Genomic DNA, 15,660 nt, shown 5'->3' on the forward strand with positions numbered 1-15,660 from the left:
TTCCAAAAAGACTCTTACCCTCACTTAAAAACCAGGTAAAAAGATGGGGTTTTCTGGCTGAATAAGGTCTGAAACTCCCCCAGCTGACTCAATGTCTCCAGAGGTAGCCAAAACCACTACCCAAGATGATCTCCAAAGTCCCTTACCAGTCAAAAAGCCCACATTATTTCTGTTAGACACAAAGAGAAACATTAGATGTATGAATGACTCCATTCTCTAATTTCACCTACACCTGACTGGCAGTTCAAGAAGGACCCTGGAAATCCAAAGCACACCACTTTTCAGAATTGTTGCACTCCTAAGATATTTACAACCAGATGGTAAGCCTGAATCTTTCTATGCCCTTCATATGGCCCCTTGTGTCTCGAGGACCTACCACTAAGCATGTAGGCTGCAACAATCTCACTCCTGCTAACAGAGAAAGGAAGAGGGGTGACAGACTTGCAACCTATGTAGAGACAGATGCTCTAGAGTAGAGGATATAAATTCCAGAACATGGCAGCCACTTGGTGGCTTCCTGTCTCTCTGCTACTTAGTTACCTAAATGATCCCCAAATAAAATCATCCCTAGGGTGGCCTGTTTGGGGCTCACAATCAGGAAAAGAGAGGTTGAGGAAGTCTCCTGGGGGGGAAGGGGGACAGTCAAAAGAAACCCTCCTGAGAAGCCAACTGGCTATACCACCATAACGGGGTCCTAAACACAACTAAACAACTTTCTCACAATTGCACAAAGATATGAAATGTACTCAGCAAACGAGTAGGACATTTACAAACCTCTATCATTCAGTTCAGCAGTACTGAACAAGAGTCACTGTTTAAAAGCATGGCAACCCATCCACTAACACTATAATCCTTAAACCAAAGACGATTTAATGACTTTCTATGTCCACATGTTCTCTAATGATGCCACTGCTGTCAGCATGCTACAGGAGTGCTTCCTGGAAGATGGAAGTAATGACAAAGCACATCATTGGGCAGGCAATTATTTGCTGTACTAACAATTTTACAATGGCCCATATGGACAGTATTTCAGCAAGATAATTTCCAAAACAGGCTGAGTGTAATTTCTCTGTCCCTAATTCCAGGTATATCATAATAAACAAAGTAAGAGTATAGCTGAAATATGTAGAAACCTACAAGAATGCTAAAGAAATGTTCATCTGTAAACAAAGAACACTCGACTATGCTGAGGGAAACACAATCATCTATTAGCCCATCCTTACCCTGAGTCCTCAATTAAAAAAAAAATTTAAAAAGTCACAATAAAAAAAAATCACAAGAGGGGTATTACAAACCACCAAGTTGGCCAAGGAAGGACAGAAGAAAAGTTTAAAAAAAAAAAAAAAAAAAAATCATGGTTTTTAACCAAGAGTTTAAAATCTGAGTCAGGCCCTAGGAATAATAAAGAATTTGTATTTCATACACCCATAAAATTAAAACATAAGAAATTGTCTTTAAAACTCTGAACCTAACAGATACGATTCCTTCACACTCATTTTCCACAGTTAAATTTCAAAGGAAATGCTGTGACTTGGGTCTCCCCTACAATTACATTCTGTAAAGACAGCCCTCTACCACATTTCCACTTTGGATGTGTGGAAGGATAACTATGATTACTGAAGAAGTTGGAAAGAGGGACAAGACAGTGTGTCTTAGAGAATGATGGATCCAAGAAGAAACAGGCACCTCTCCTCAAGTGAAAGACCCTTCAGAGAAATGTTTAATTGACCTATCTTCACATTCACCTAGAAGTCTTTTTAATTTTCAGTCCCAGAGAGGAAATGAGGTGGGTATCATCGTACTCTCCTGTGGCCCAATTGATGATCATCAGTCAGGTCTAAAACCTTAAGTCCTAAAGGATGAACTAATTGGAAGCCCAGGAACGATGAGGAGGGGTCTTCTGAAGAAGATACCAATCTAACAGTTACATGTATTAGCATACTCTTTGTAGCATAAACAAGCCTGAACAGGGTAGAGTAAGGAATGGAAAAGAACAATCTGCAAATGTCCTTAGAATAATGAAAGGAAACAATAATGAGGAAATAATGGACTATTTGTCACCAGGTACCATCAAGAAACAGATATGAAGAAAAGCAAAGAGATATTTAGTACAGTCTTTCACCAGAAGAATGGAGTACCTATTAGTTTTCTGTGTTTCTTTTTTAAAGTTGCACCAATAATAAGGTCTCTTTTATTGTGGAATAGATTTCTGAGAGAAGTGGTACTTACTGTAACAGTTTGAAAGCACACAAAATGCTTAGGAATCTCTAGTAGATTCCTTAATGCACACTAAACTGTGAAAGGATGCCAGTCCTTTCTCCAATTTTACACTTTTGTTCCAAGGGGCTGTGTCAGGAAGTCACTGAGATAAATAGGTCCAGGGGTTTACAATAGGGACTGGCACAGAGCAGCCCTCATTCATGAGCCTGAACTCTGTGACTAGTCTAAAATCTACCTGAGTAATGCTAACTGGGAAAAAGATTCTAATACAAGGAAGGACACTGAAAGAAACAAAACAGCAGCAACAGTAAACATGCTACAGACATACTATGTGACTGGCAGAAAAGTACTTGCCTAGTATGTGCAAGGCCCTGAGTTTGTTTCCAGCACCACAAAAAATTAATTAAGAAAAAGAAGAGACAGAACTTCCCAAAAAGTGATAAGGTACTCTCTCCTCCAAAAGCCTATTTTTATAACTAGAAAATCCTTTGTAACCAAGATAATTTTCAGGAGCAAGAAGGAACAGAGACCCATTTGAGGCTTTCAGAAAATGAATCTGTACTAAAAAGAAGAGCATAAAGGGGTGAAGAGTCCAAGTTTTCAAGTCGGGCAGAAACTGCTACATTTCCTGATCTACAGCAAGTTAACAATCTTCTCTGGGCTTCGGTTTCTTCAACTGAAAAACAGGTATCATTTATTTTTTCCACAGGATAGTTTTGTGGCACAATGAATGCAAAAGTGCATGCACAATGCCTGGCACAGAGCAGAGTAAATAGCAGCTCCCTATTCAAAAATACCTTTTCACGGATTTTTTGTGGAAATAAGTCAACAGTAAAAAAAGTACTGAATACCTACTATGCACAGATTACTGAGTAAGAAACCAATAATTACAAAAGCCTCAAATATTTCCTGAAGGATATACATACAGAGACAGCAGGGGTCAAAGGCAGAGAATGTAGAGAAATAAAAGAATACACAGGAGAAAATACAGAAAAAAAAAAAACCCGGCTCTCTCATTTCTTAGGTTCCAATCATAACTTCCAAGTTACACAGAGTAACATATAACAGACCCCATCCCCAAAAAAACGAAGAGCATTTGAACTTCCCACCAGCTGCCAAAGAAAACAATGAAGCACATCATGTCATGGTCAACACTTCAAAATGTCCTTCATGCTGGCCCCAAGATCTCAATCAATGGGGAAATCATTTCAGAAAGATTAAATAAGTGCTCCCAAATATAGGAAATAAAGTATTGCTCTGCATATACTCACATACTCATATCTCAGTATTAAGACTATCAACTATGTACTATCATTAACATTATTATTGTCATCTGTAATTTCAGAAACAGGAGAGCAGAAGCAGTTAAAATTAACTCTGGGTATGAAATACAGATGAAAGAATGAGTTTGAAGTAGGTTTTGAAGTCTGAATGACACAAAGAGCCACATGGCCAAAATATTTCACAACTCTTAAAAAGTGATCAAGGGAGCTAAAAGTGAATAGAAATGCTCCATTAAAGAGTTTTTGATACTTTTAAATATTATGTAAAACTACTCTTAAACACAGGAATTATTTCTGGAATGGCACTATACTTCAATATTTAAAAGCAGTTAGATTCCTTCAACTGAATAGTGAGCTGGAACAATGAAGCCCGCTAGTATATTAAATTAATAAAATATTTTAAAACAACACAACAGCAGGTTTCAACATTCAGGTGTGAAATCACACCTCCTTGCACACAAGGCTGAATTATCCCCTTACCTCTCACCTGCAACTATCATTTGCTCCCTGCCCTGGTAGCTCTCAGCTACCATGTATCCTCAGAAGTTCACATCTGGAAACAAACACTACCTCTAGGGGCCTCATCTGCTATGGGAGTAAGAGGGAGGACGACAAAAAAAGAAACTTCACCCTGGCTCAGACAACTTCTGAAATATCTTTTCAACACAATATAAAAGCGATCTGATAAAATTAAAATGTACTATGGTTAGGAATAAGTATTTTTCAAAATAAAAAGAATAAATTTACTTCACAGTTCCTACAAAGGCCAGCTTCTTCCATTAAGTCCAATTCTAAAAATTTAGCAGAGGATGTTTCATCAGTTGAGAGGGCATAATTAGATGTTTTGATTAAAGCATTTTCCTACCCTGGTTAACAAGATATAACAGATGTCACCGACTTCCCTAATAACAATACAGCCCTGCTTTTGGCATCTTTACAATTTTAAAACTGAACTGTCATATAGAAAAATTATAGCTGGAGTGTCTCTGTACAATCATGACTCTGAAGTGGTTATGACATGCCTGGACTCCCCAATGGAACAGATATGGAAATCATATTCCATATTCATAGCCGCAAGCCCTCCTTAGCACACACTTGAAAACCTAGCTCTGAAATCTGAATGATGCAGCCTTATTCAAATCACCACCAATTATTCCTGGAAGCACCAACCAAGTGAGGTATGAAACCTGAAGAGAAAATGCAAATCTCACAGTCACTTTCTTCCAGGAGGAGAATGAACACATGCAGAAATGTGTTCAGGGAAAGCTATGCCCATCTAAAGTGACTCACTCTACCAAAATCCCAGCTTCCCTACAGAGAACAGTGCTATACTTGGTTTTAAAAAAAAAAAAAAAAAAAACTCATATTTTTCACAGCAAGATTCCCTGGTACATTTGATCCAATTTACCAAAAAAAAAAAAAAAAAAAAAGAAATTTATTTATACCACTTTTGTCAACATATCTACCAGTCCAGAGTGTGACGAGAGATACGTCTGCATTTTAAATGGAAGGCAGAGCCTCTCTGATCGAAGTTCAACTCAAACATCCTGGTTTAACAACTCCATTAATGACATCAAGCAAGATCTAAAGATTACTCAGCCCCTATGTCAGTCGCATGTGTTATTTATAGGACAGCATATCAATCATGTCTTCCCCTTATTATTTCCTACTTTCTGCTGGTAAGCTATTTGGTCTGCCAAATTAGTACATTCCATTGCTCCTGCAAATCTAAACAATGCTTGATAAAAGATTAATAAAATAGGTCCTCTGCAACCACATACACGTACTTTCGCAGGGAAATTCATCAATGTCTTTTTATTTGCATATTTGGCTGATTGCCCCCTACAGCAAATATGTAAGGCACAAGGCTCAGATATTCTACTTTATGGTTGCATTTAATTCTAGGTGTCAATATGCTTCTGTTTTAATTACATCCATCTTGATATGTTATTACAATCCCATGAAAACTTCTTTTCATTCTATGAATGGTTATAAATACATACACATGACAGTTGTTATAAATTTTCTGGCTCAGCAATAAACAGACAAGAAGACTTAGCCAACATGTCATATGGATTTAAGATTCTGAGTCTTTCTTCAGAAGAAAAATTTTGGTTGAGTCGTCAACTCAAATATGCTCCAAAGTTCCCTATATTAAATGTTCTGCTACCAATGTTGTTAAGTTGTTCTGAGTTTCCCTAAATCGCTAGGCTAAAAAAAATATTATACCCTCCCCTCAGAAAGTGGGCCACATTAAGGTCATCTTATACCCAAGTAATTATTTTTCCACGGGACACTAAAAAATGAGCAACCCTCATATGACCACCCTAATTTTTTTTAGCACCTTCATTCCTGGAGAGCAATAAGGAAGATTTTTTTATGTGGTGCTAAGGATCGAACCCAGGGCCTCACACACATTAGCCAAGTACCCTATCACTGAATTATAACCCCAGTCCAGTAGGGGAGATTTTTAAAAATCGTTAAGTACATAGAGAAAAAGGGCAATGATTTTCAGGGTAATATAGTGCTGAGAGACAATGTGGGGTTGGAAAAAATATTTTTAAAAGATTCTTGAAATTCACTAACAATCAGAACACAAAAAAAAAAAACGGGAAGCTTTACAATCATGGGTATCCATCCTCATTTGAAGCATTATTTTAAATTAAATTAAAATTTCCTTTCAAGGTTTCCAAATCCTCAAAATTTCCAGGTACTAAGAAGTAGAGAGTCGCCTGGTTAACAGTCAGGGCCTCTAACTCTCAGTGTGATCTACAGGTCAATTAACTCCTCTGAGCTGTGTTTCATGTCAAAATGAGAGGTAGAACTACATCACTCAAGATAAGGTCTCTATCTCTGAAGCCACTGAGGCTGAGAAAGACTCAACGGGCCAGCAATAGTTGAAGTGGAAAAGATTCAAAGGATTCTCTGAAAAGGTGTTGTAGGTACAAACTTCAGGAACATTAATCTCAAAGCTAATTTTCACAAGCAACTAAAGTGATCACCATAATAAACAGGGAAAGAGCAAATGGCAAAAGTATAGATCCAATGGGTGGAAGTCACTGGAATTTCTTCATGTGGCTAGAAAACAAGTGATAATCTAATCTCCAACTGTTGTTATCTACATCTTCATTCTCTTAGGGGATTTTCCCCCACTTTGTTTTTAACCATGGAAAACTGTTCACTGAGCAACGCTTAACTAGCAACCTTTAGCCTGCAAGCACAAGTGAACAGAGAAACCTAGAAAAAAAAAGGAAGACTACTTCAATATAATAACTGAGGGATAACTCCAAGCCTGGACTATAATCTCTTAATTCCTTTAAGTTCTTAAGTATCACTGCCATCAGAAACTTTACAGAAACCTAAAATGAGTTTGGCTCTGAGGTGCAATAAATGGTAACTGTAAAGACAAAGAAAATGATATCCTTCAGTTATTATCACATTTTGACCCTAACAGGCAAGTCTCAGTTTCAGAATTTAACTGCAATTTGAAAACATTATGTTTCACCCATATAATCAAGAGTGCAGATCTGTCTTTTGCAGGCTGTGACTCAGTAGCATCCAAAGGGTACTTAGAATATGAACATTTTCTGCCAAAAAATTAATTCCAACCTGCATTAGCCACTTTTCATTACTTTATACACCAGGCTTTCCCCTTCGCTGTGACTCCACGTATACTACATATGGCTTTTGCAGGGCTCTGAAGGTACAAAGGAGGAACAGCACCATGAGGTATACACAAGTCAAAATGACAGTAAAGTTTTTGTTTTGTTTTGTTTTTTGTAGTTGTAGATGGACAGCATGCCTTTATTTTATTTATTTTTATGTGCTGCTAAGGAGCGAACCCAGAGCTTCAAACATGTAGGCAAGTGCTCTGCCACTGAGCTAGAGCCACAGCCCCAACAGTAAAGTTTTGTTTTGTTTTTTTAATATTTGTATGTGGTTAATATGTCATGTTTGTTCAGGCAAATCCTAAAGAGAATTCAGAAATGAACTGAGAAATCAGAAAGATGAACTAGTCCAGTCCAGAAAATTGTGGCAAACAATTTCCCTACACAGTTACTATCAGAATCCCTATAACAGATTGTAAATGCTCAAATAATCCAAGTTTAGAAATTCTAAAGTTTTCACATTTCATCCACATCTTCCTAAATCCATTACCTTCTCTTATCTGCATTATTTTGATAGCTCTAAAGTAAAGGAAGGAGGGACAGGAGGAGGGATACAGGGAAGTACAGAAGCAGGCAAGAGGTGGGTAGTAATCTAAGTGAACCCTAAAACAAGACTGACACATACCTAATTTGTAAAACACTTCAAAATAAGGGAGCAGTTCCCATGATTTCAGGCTTTAAGTTCCCAAATGGATGAAATCAAAGACCTGAACAAGAATGAGGCAGAGAAGCCTGCACTTGCCTAGACCCTCCCTTCCTAAGCAAGCAAAGGCCATCAATTGATGAAATTCACTTCTTCCCTCCCCAGTTACTAATAGCTTAAACAATGATATGTATTCACTGTACCAAGACACACAAAGCTAGTAACAATCTTACCCTACAGGTTTAACAGAAGTAAAGCAAAAACAGAACTCATATCTGGAAGAAAGAGGACACTTTAGATTTTATATCCCCCTTCAAAGGAACAAACAAAAACCTGCATTCAAAAAAAAGTACAGATTATATATCAGAAACAGTTCTGTCCCAACTAATAACATTCCCAAATTATTTCTGATCCTCTCCTGTCTCATGTTTTAGCAAATTAATTGCCATATTTTTCTTCCTAACTTCAATTAATCTGATTTTTCAAATCTACCTAAAATTTTTTCAGAACTGTTTTAAATGACTAAATTTATAAAGTCAGACTATGTTTAGTATATAACAACTCCTATTCAGTATAGGAGTAAAATAAAATTCACCCTCTACATGCATACCCATAAAAACACACATCACACCCCTCCCTTCCTCAAGTATTAGCAGCCCTCTTGTTCAAAAATGTCCAAATCTTACAAACCTGGGGACCTAAATTATTCCGTAACAGCTAAACCGCCACTATTTTTTCCATTTGGGATCTTTATTTCTATTCTCTCAAACTAAAAATCACCATTTATTTTGATAGTACATACAACTGTTTTATGGAAGAGTCCCAGAATCTCTGTCATCTACAGCACTTTGAATCATGTTTACGGCTCGTTTTTTCATCTTTTTCCAGCAAAGAGCTAGAGAATACCACTCTCAGACCAAAGGCTCAATCACTAACTTTATGATTCATTTTTATCCTCTCTCCTTCTGCAAAATAGCTTAAGTGGTTAATTTCCAGTTAACACAAGCTGCATGGACTCATTCTACGACAACCTTCAAGCTCATCTCACATAAATACTCCTCCAGTGATACTCTGCCTTATAAACTACTGATATTCAATAAGAATGGTAAAATGCTTGAATTCATAACCACACACACTATTCACATTCTTCCTGTTTTCCAAACCTTCTCATCCCTTACAAGTTCCTCAAATGCTAATGCTACACACACTTTCAGAAGTGAAATGCTTGAACTGACCCATTTACTCAGCAGTCCCACAGCCAAACTTTCCAAGATAGAAAGTGAAACAGGCAACGAAAACAGCTCCACAGTTTTCCTTGGCTCTGTTAACAGCAGAAGAGACACTGTGACCCTTTTTGAATTATCACTTCATACATATGAGCAAAAGGTAGCTAATCTGACACCTTTGTTTTATCATCAATGTCAACTTTCTTTCTCACTCAACCTTTTTTCCCAGGCTGCTAAAAAGCAGCAACACATGAAACTAAAAGGAACCAATGGAGGATAAAATACACTCATTGGTAGCCTCAGAATTGGGCTGCTATCACACGAAAAGAGGTTACTAATGAGAATCACTCACCAATACTCACCTCATGGTAGGGTTGCTAACAGTCAGTGAGAAGGCTGACACCAGGAAGAAGAGGGGAGAAGGAAAAGAAGTGGACTGATCTTCCTCACTATGCACACCTCACACTGCCTTTGCCACTCCTACTTACGAAGCAGCCTCCCACTCAACTACAAGCTTCTGTGCCTGATTTTCCAAGTCGTCTAACATCAGCCCACTGACCCAAGACTCAGAGATAATTAAATTCCAAGATCTGGGAGGACTTCTTTTTGGAATATTATCCAGGATGTCATTCCATACTAGTTTACAGATTACAATGCTGAGCATAAAAGTGGCCAAATAAATTCAGGAAATAAGGGACATGCCTTGTCTTCACTGATAGTCAAAATTCACCTTCACCTAATAAAGACTTTTAATTCTGGCAGAGCAAGTCATTTACTTACTTTTGTCTAGCCCACTAAGATCCAAAATCTATCTGAGGGTTGCTTACCTGTTTTGGTCTGGAACACAACTTGTGAACAACCTGCAAAGCTATCTTCCCTTTCAGCTGGAGAATCTTTTGCTCTAAACTAGTCAATCTCTCCAATAATGAAGAAAATGACACTTTGAGAGAGTTGACTTCCCAAGGAAGGTCTCTGTACAATTAGTTTGAAGGGAAAAGCCTGGGCCATAGGACTCCACAGGTCTCTTGACCACATAACTTCTTTCATCTTATGAACCCAGGGGTGCTCTACCACAGAGATACATCTCCAGCTTTACGTTTTATTTTGAGACAGAGTCTCACTAAAGTTGCTGAGGTTGGCCTTGAACTCACAATACTCCTGCCTCAAGTCTTCTGATTAGCCAGGATTACAGAAGTGCGTGCACCAACCATGTAGGGCAACAAGCGCTTTACCGTTTTCTTGTTCTCAAAGCCTTAATCACAGAGTGTCTTCTTACTGGTCTATTTTCTGTGCCTTCTTCAGTATTCTTAAGAATGTGCTCCAATTCTCCACTCCTATCCTATCTATGCAAATCATCCTTCTAAGACCCATCTTCTCCATGAAGACTCCTGAAAAACTTCTGCCTATCTCACTACCCTCCCTATCTCTGAACATCTACTGCACTTATTATCTCTAAGTCTACTTATTATGTATTCAAGTACCTGTTTCAAAATTATTTTAAAGGTAAACTTATTTATCAACCAAACTGCGGACATCTTTAAGATACTACTTTCTCTATACTTCTGATGCCTTGCACATATGAAGCAATTCATATATATTTGCTCTGATATAAAGAACATGGTCAATGTTTTTAAAACAACTGACTGAGACTAATTGAGACTTGACCATAATAATTTATTAGAAACAAGGCATATGATAAGTACATCAAATTTTGTACAGCCTACTTAAATGACCACTGATATGTGGGTAAGCCCCAAGACAGAGCTAGGAAATGAAAACCACAAATGAACATCATTATGAAATGAGTGTTCCTTAATTTTCACAAGGTTCCAAGGCTCCAACAGGCCTCTTGTCTGCTAATACCAACAACTTAATCTTCACTTCCCTTGGTCAGTTATACTAAAGGAGGATACCCAAAGAACCCAGTACACAAAAGAATAAGGAGGAAAAATGAATTTGCAAAATCCAATTTTCACCATAATGCTCACATGACTTCCTAATAGAGATGACGCAGAAAGCCAAACATCAAAAAGTTACCATTACCTGGTGCATTAGGATAGACTGATGGTACTAGGACCCCAATATTTCCATTTCTAAGTTCTTAGCTGTAACCACTTTTTTTTTTTTTTTTAACTAGACATATCTGGGAATATTTGCTCTTATTCTGTCATTTAAAGAATATCCAGCTAAATAATACCATACCCAAATAGCAATTCTGTTTCTCTACTACCTAATGAAAAGAATACCATGTTCAACTTTAGCCTCCTCACCCACCCTCTTATCTTCTATCATGAGATTCTTCATAATCACACACTTGAACTTCAGGGCACAATTACTCCAGGGAAGTGTCCCTGCAGAATATGAAAGTACCTCAGCCAGTTTCACTGCCTATGAAGTGTGAGACTTGCCCAACTATCCTCATAGCTTTCATCATCTTAAATAAGATTCCAACAAAAGTGGAAATAATCAGCATAAAAATGCAGGCTCTCATTAGACAAGTTTAATTATCTACTCTCTAGTATCTATAAAATCATAGCTGGACTGGAATTATTTATGTCAACATATTTCATTATGAGTTTTTAAAAAGGGAGACCAAAATCAAGCTATTCAGAACAAAATCATGAAGTTGATGTGTCCATTCATACTACTCTAGTCTAACAGCTACTGTTTTAAACTGGCATAAGATATAAGCCTAGCTATGCAAGTCAATATTTCTGGTTTCTTATCACAACATCATAACAGCAGCAGCCTTAATGAGAGGTGATAAAAATTATTTTAACTTCTAAACACAAGGCACAAAAACATAGTGTGTATTTAGGGTGACTCTTAGGCTCTATAATAGTTCTTAACATTTACAAACAAGGTCCGAACACCCATTTTTGTCCAAGTTCGTAGTTTAGTTGCCTATTTCCTAATGATAATTCACTAAACCTTCCAAAATGAGTAGTGGGACATCAAAGGTTTTACTTTAACATCACTATACATATATTTTGACTATCCAAAATGGACACTGTGTGATAACAAGCAGACACCATATCTACCTTTTGCCAAAGAATCAGACAAATATTTTTATTTCCTAGTGTATGTTTAATATGAAAGTTTATTAACAGTTTTCCTACAAAAGTTAGGTCTATGAAAATGTAAACACTAATAGCATGTTTGACATAGGGAACTGCTATTAATTTCTTTAGGAGTGATAATGATACTGTGGGGTTTTGTAGTTTTTGAGTCATTATGGTTTAGAGATTTATACACAAATATTTACAGATGAGATATCGGAGAGCATGGAATAAGTATATGAACTACAGAAGAAACAAGATGACATGTCAGTTGGTAGTTACTGAACTTGGATGTTCAGTGTACTGGGGTTTGACGTTCTGTTTGTTTACTTTTGCATATGTTTACATTTTCCTATGAAATTTTAAATAACTTTTTCAAAAACTTAGGCCTTTTATACACACACACACATATATATATTTAAATATGAAGGTGATACTAGATTCAGATAACCAAAGTAACTTGTGTTTTGAATCTAAAAAATTACAAGAAAACAACAATTACAGCAAGGGAAGAAATGGTATTAATGGTGTATTTTCAACTTGTGGTCTTATTTAAAAATTAAAAGTTTTCACACTCAAAATAAACTGGAATGAGCACATTTTCTCTCAAAAGTCAAACTTATTGATATCTATACATCACAAGCCCAAACAGCTACTTATTAAAAATAAAACAATAGAAAATTACTATCTGTTATATCCATCTTTCTTTGGTCTTTCAAAATGGTCAAGGGAATTCAGAGGGCCTTCTTGCTTAGTGAGGGACCATGTAGAAAGCAGGACCACTTGTAACCATCTTTTACAAGTACTTTCCTAAACCAACCACAAATTAGCACTGGTGAACCAAATTCTAGGCAATGTTTTCTCTTAGAATGCACGATGCCATTTCAATCTCTATCTTGAAGAGAGGTCACACTTCACAGTACCCACTCACCTTGGCAAAGTTAAAGACACACTTAGAATTATCCTAAATGGTGAGCCTCAACACTCAAAATTTTGGCCAATACACCCGTTCTAGAACCAAAGGGTAACTGATTCCACCATTAACATCAAAATCTATGGTCACCACCAACACAACCATCATCACCTTCCCTTCCTCCCCTACCAATGTCCACCATCCACCCTGATCAGAAGCAGTTCACAGAAAAGAACAATGCTAAAAGAAAGATTGTTTTTTACAAAAATATTTAAACCTGACACCAAAACACACATGCAGATGTACAGTTATATGTGAGATTTAAGCTTTCATTAACAAAGCTTGTATTTCTGCATTTGAAACAATACCATAACAACAACAAAATAAATAAATAAATAAAAGTGAAAACTTTCCTTCAGGAATCCTAAACCCTCACATCAGGTGCATGAAAGGTTTTGTGATTAAGGAAGCTGGACCAACTCTGCAGTCTCAAAGCATTCTCTGTGTGTGGTATGAGCATTGGGGGAGGGGACAGGGAAATGGGGGAAGAAAGAAGGCAGTTAAATTTAGAGGCCAATGACCAATACTAGCATCAAATCAGATCTGTCCAGGCAAATACAGTTTCCCCTAACCCCTAGACAGACCTTTTCTAGCTCCCTCCTCGGAACACCACCACCCCCCAGCCTCTTAAGCGGCAGGAAAATGTGCATTTGAAAATCAAAGCTGCCAGCAAGTGCCTACGGAATAAAGACACACATACACAAAGCCAATCACTTAAGAAACACACACACACACACACACAAAAAGGGAGAGGGACAATTGGTGACAAGCCCATCAGCAACCAGCTAGAATTTTATTCTTTCCTCCCACCAGTCCTCCCTGGTGTACCTTTTTCTGTCCTTCAACTAAATTGCCCATGTACACACACAGGGTATGTGTATGTGTGCAGACAATATTACAATTAACCCTTTCTGTAATAGAGCTCCACACAGCAGACAGACAGATATTCCATCCTTTCCTCTTCTCTCCCCTCCTCCCTCCTTTCTCCCAAACAGGAGAAAACGCCCCCTTCCCCAGCTCCAGGAAAAAAAAAAAAAAAATGCGGTGGGGGGTGGCCAAGAAGCCACGAAGCCCCCTCCCCTCTGGCCCCAGGACACCCAGGAAAGGTGTGTGCTAGACACGCGGACACAGGCTCCGGAGCAGCACCCAGGGAACCGTCCGCAGGCGCCCCGAGCCCAGCGGAGACTTCGGCAGCCCAGAAGCCATGATTGGGGAGGGCGCGGAGGAAGGGGCAGGGGCCGCGCGCTCCGAGCCGAGGGGCGCATTGTTGTGGCGCCCGCACCCCTTTCTTTCTGCCCATCCGCTGCGGAGGGCGCGGGGAGGGGGCGCCGGGCATGGCGAGCCAGGCGGAGACCCGAGGCGGGCAGGGCTCCGCGAGTGCGCCGCCGCTCCGCCGCGCCCCCGCCCGCGAGCAGCCCGGGGCCGGCCAGACAGACAGACAGACAGACAGCCGGTCGCCGAGCGCGGCGAGCCCGGCAGGGGAGCCCGGCGCCGCCGACGGGGCCGCGCATAAAGGCAGACGGGGGGAGGGGGCGCTTACCTCCAGCGCTTCAAAAGTGACAAAGCTGGTCATGGCAAACCCATCGATGATGTCCTCTTCGGCCGAGGTGGACTCTCGCCGCTTCCTCCGCGGGGGTCTGGGCCGGGACGGGGCGGAGGACGGGGGCTTCCCATTGTCTTCCTTGTCGGAGCCCGACGACGAGGCGAGCGAGGGCGCCCGGGTCCGGCCGGCCCCGCCGCCGCCCGCCGCGCCGGCCCCCAGCCCGCCCCGGGAGCGCCTCTCCCGGTCTCGCTGCGACCGCGACCGCCGCTTCTTGCGGAGTCCATGGCCCCGAGCCGGGCCATCCATGGCTCTGCCGCGCCGGGGTCCCCGCGCTCGCCGCCCGCGCGCCACAGGCTCCGGCCGCGGCCGCACAAAAAAATTGACACGGAGCCCTCCCTCCCGCGGCACGGCGTCCCTCCGCCCCGAGCAGGGCGCGGGGGCGGCGGCGGCCGAGCGCCGGCGGCGAGGGAAGGAGGAAGGCGCGGAGAAAGAAGGGGAAGGGGCGGGGAGAGGGGAGGGCGCCGCGGCGAGGGCGCGGGGCGCGAGCCCAAGTGCGGGGCTGCCCGCCGCACCGAGGGCCAAGACGCCTGCGAGCGGCGCCGAGCAAAGTAATGGCTGCACACACAGGTCTCCTTCGGAGGCAGAGAAATAACTCGCCGAGCAGGCAATAAATCAGAATAGCGGAATGCTTTGATCGGGAGACGCGGAGGCTCCGGGGAGCCCGCCCCGCGGCCGCGGCCCGCCGCGCCCCCCGCCCCGCGCAGACGCCCGCCGCCCGCACCCGCCGGCGGGCCCGCAAAGGTCGCGGCAAAGTGGGGGCGCGGAACTTCGCCCGCCCCGGCGCGGGAGAACGCCCCCGCCGCGGCTCACGCTCGCCGCGCAGGAAACTCACTGCCGGGCCGCGAGAGGTCCGAGCCGCGCAGCCGGCGGCGGCCGGGGCCGGGCAGCGGCCGCAGCGCGGCCAGACCCCCGGGCGCGGGGCGCATAATAACGCCCGGCCCGTGCCCCGGGGCGCCGCACGCGGCGGGCGAGCTCCCGCCGGGCA

General features: G+C 41.3%; 1 protein-coding gene across 12 annotated transcripts in view; it reads right to left on the minus strand.

Annotated features, from left to right (window-relative positions):
• The window catches only part of Auts2 (activator of transcription and developmental regulator AUTS2), a 1,084,317-nt gene extending 1,069,377 nt beyond the window's left edge, over positions 1-14,940 (minus strand). For all 12 annotated transcript variants that reach the window (XM_047534433.1, XM_047534435.1, XM_047534429.1 and 9 more), the window contains exon 1: positions 14,613-14,940. In XM_047534433.1, coding sequence (XP_047390389.1) covers positions 14,613-14,921 — 309 coding nt within the window. In that variant the 5' untranslated portion in view covers positions 14,922-14,940. The remainder of the gene's footprint in view (positions 1-14,612) is intronic.
• Between the last annotated feature and the right edge of the window lie 720 nt (positions 14,941-15,660).

The sequence above is a fragment of the Sciurus carolinensis genome, chromosome 18 (genome assembly GCF_902686445.1).
Source record: "Sciurus carolinensis chromosome 18, mSciCar1.2, whole genome shotgun sequence".
NCBI classification, from domain to species: Eukaryota; Metazoa; Chordata; class Mammalia; order Rodentia; family Sciuridae; genus Sciurus; species Sciurus carolinensis.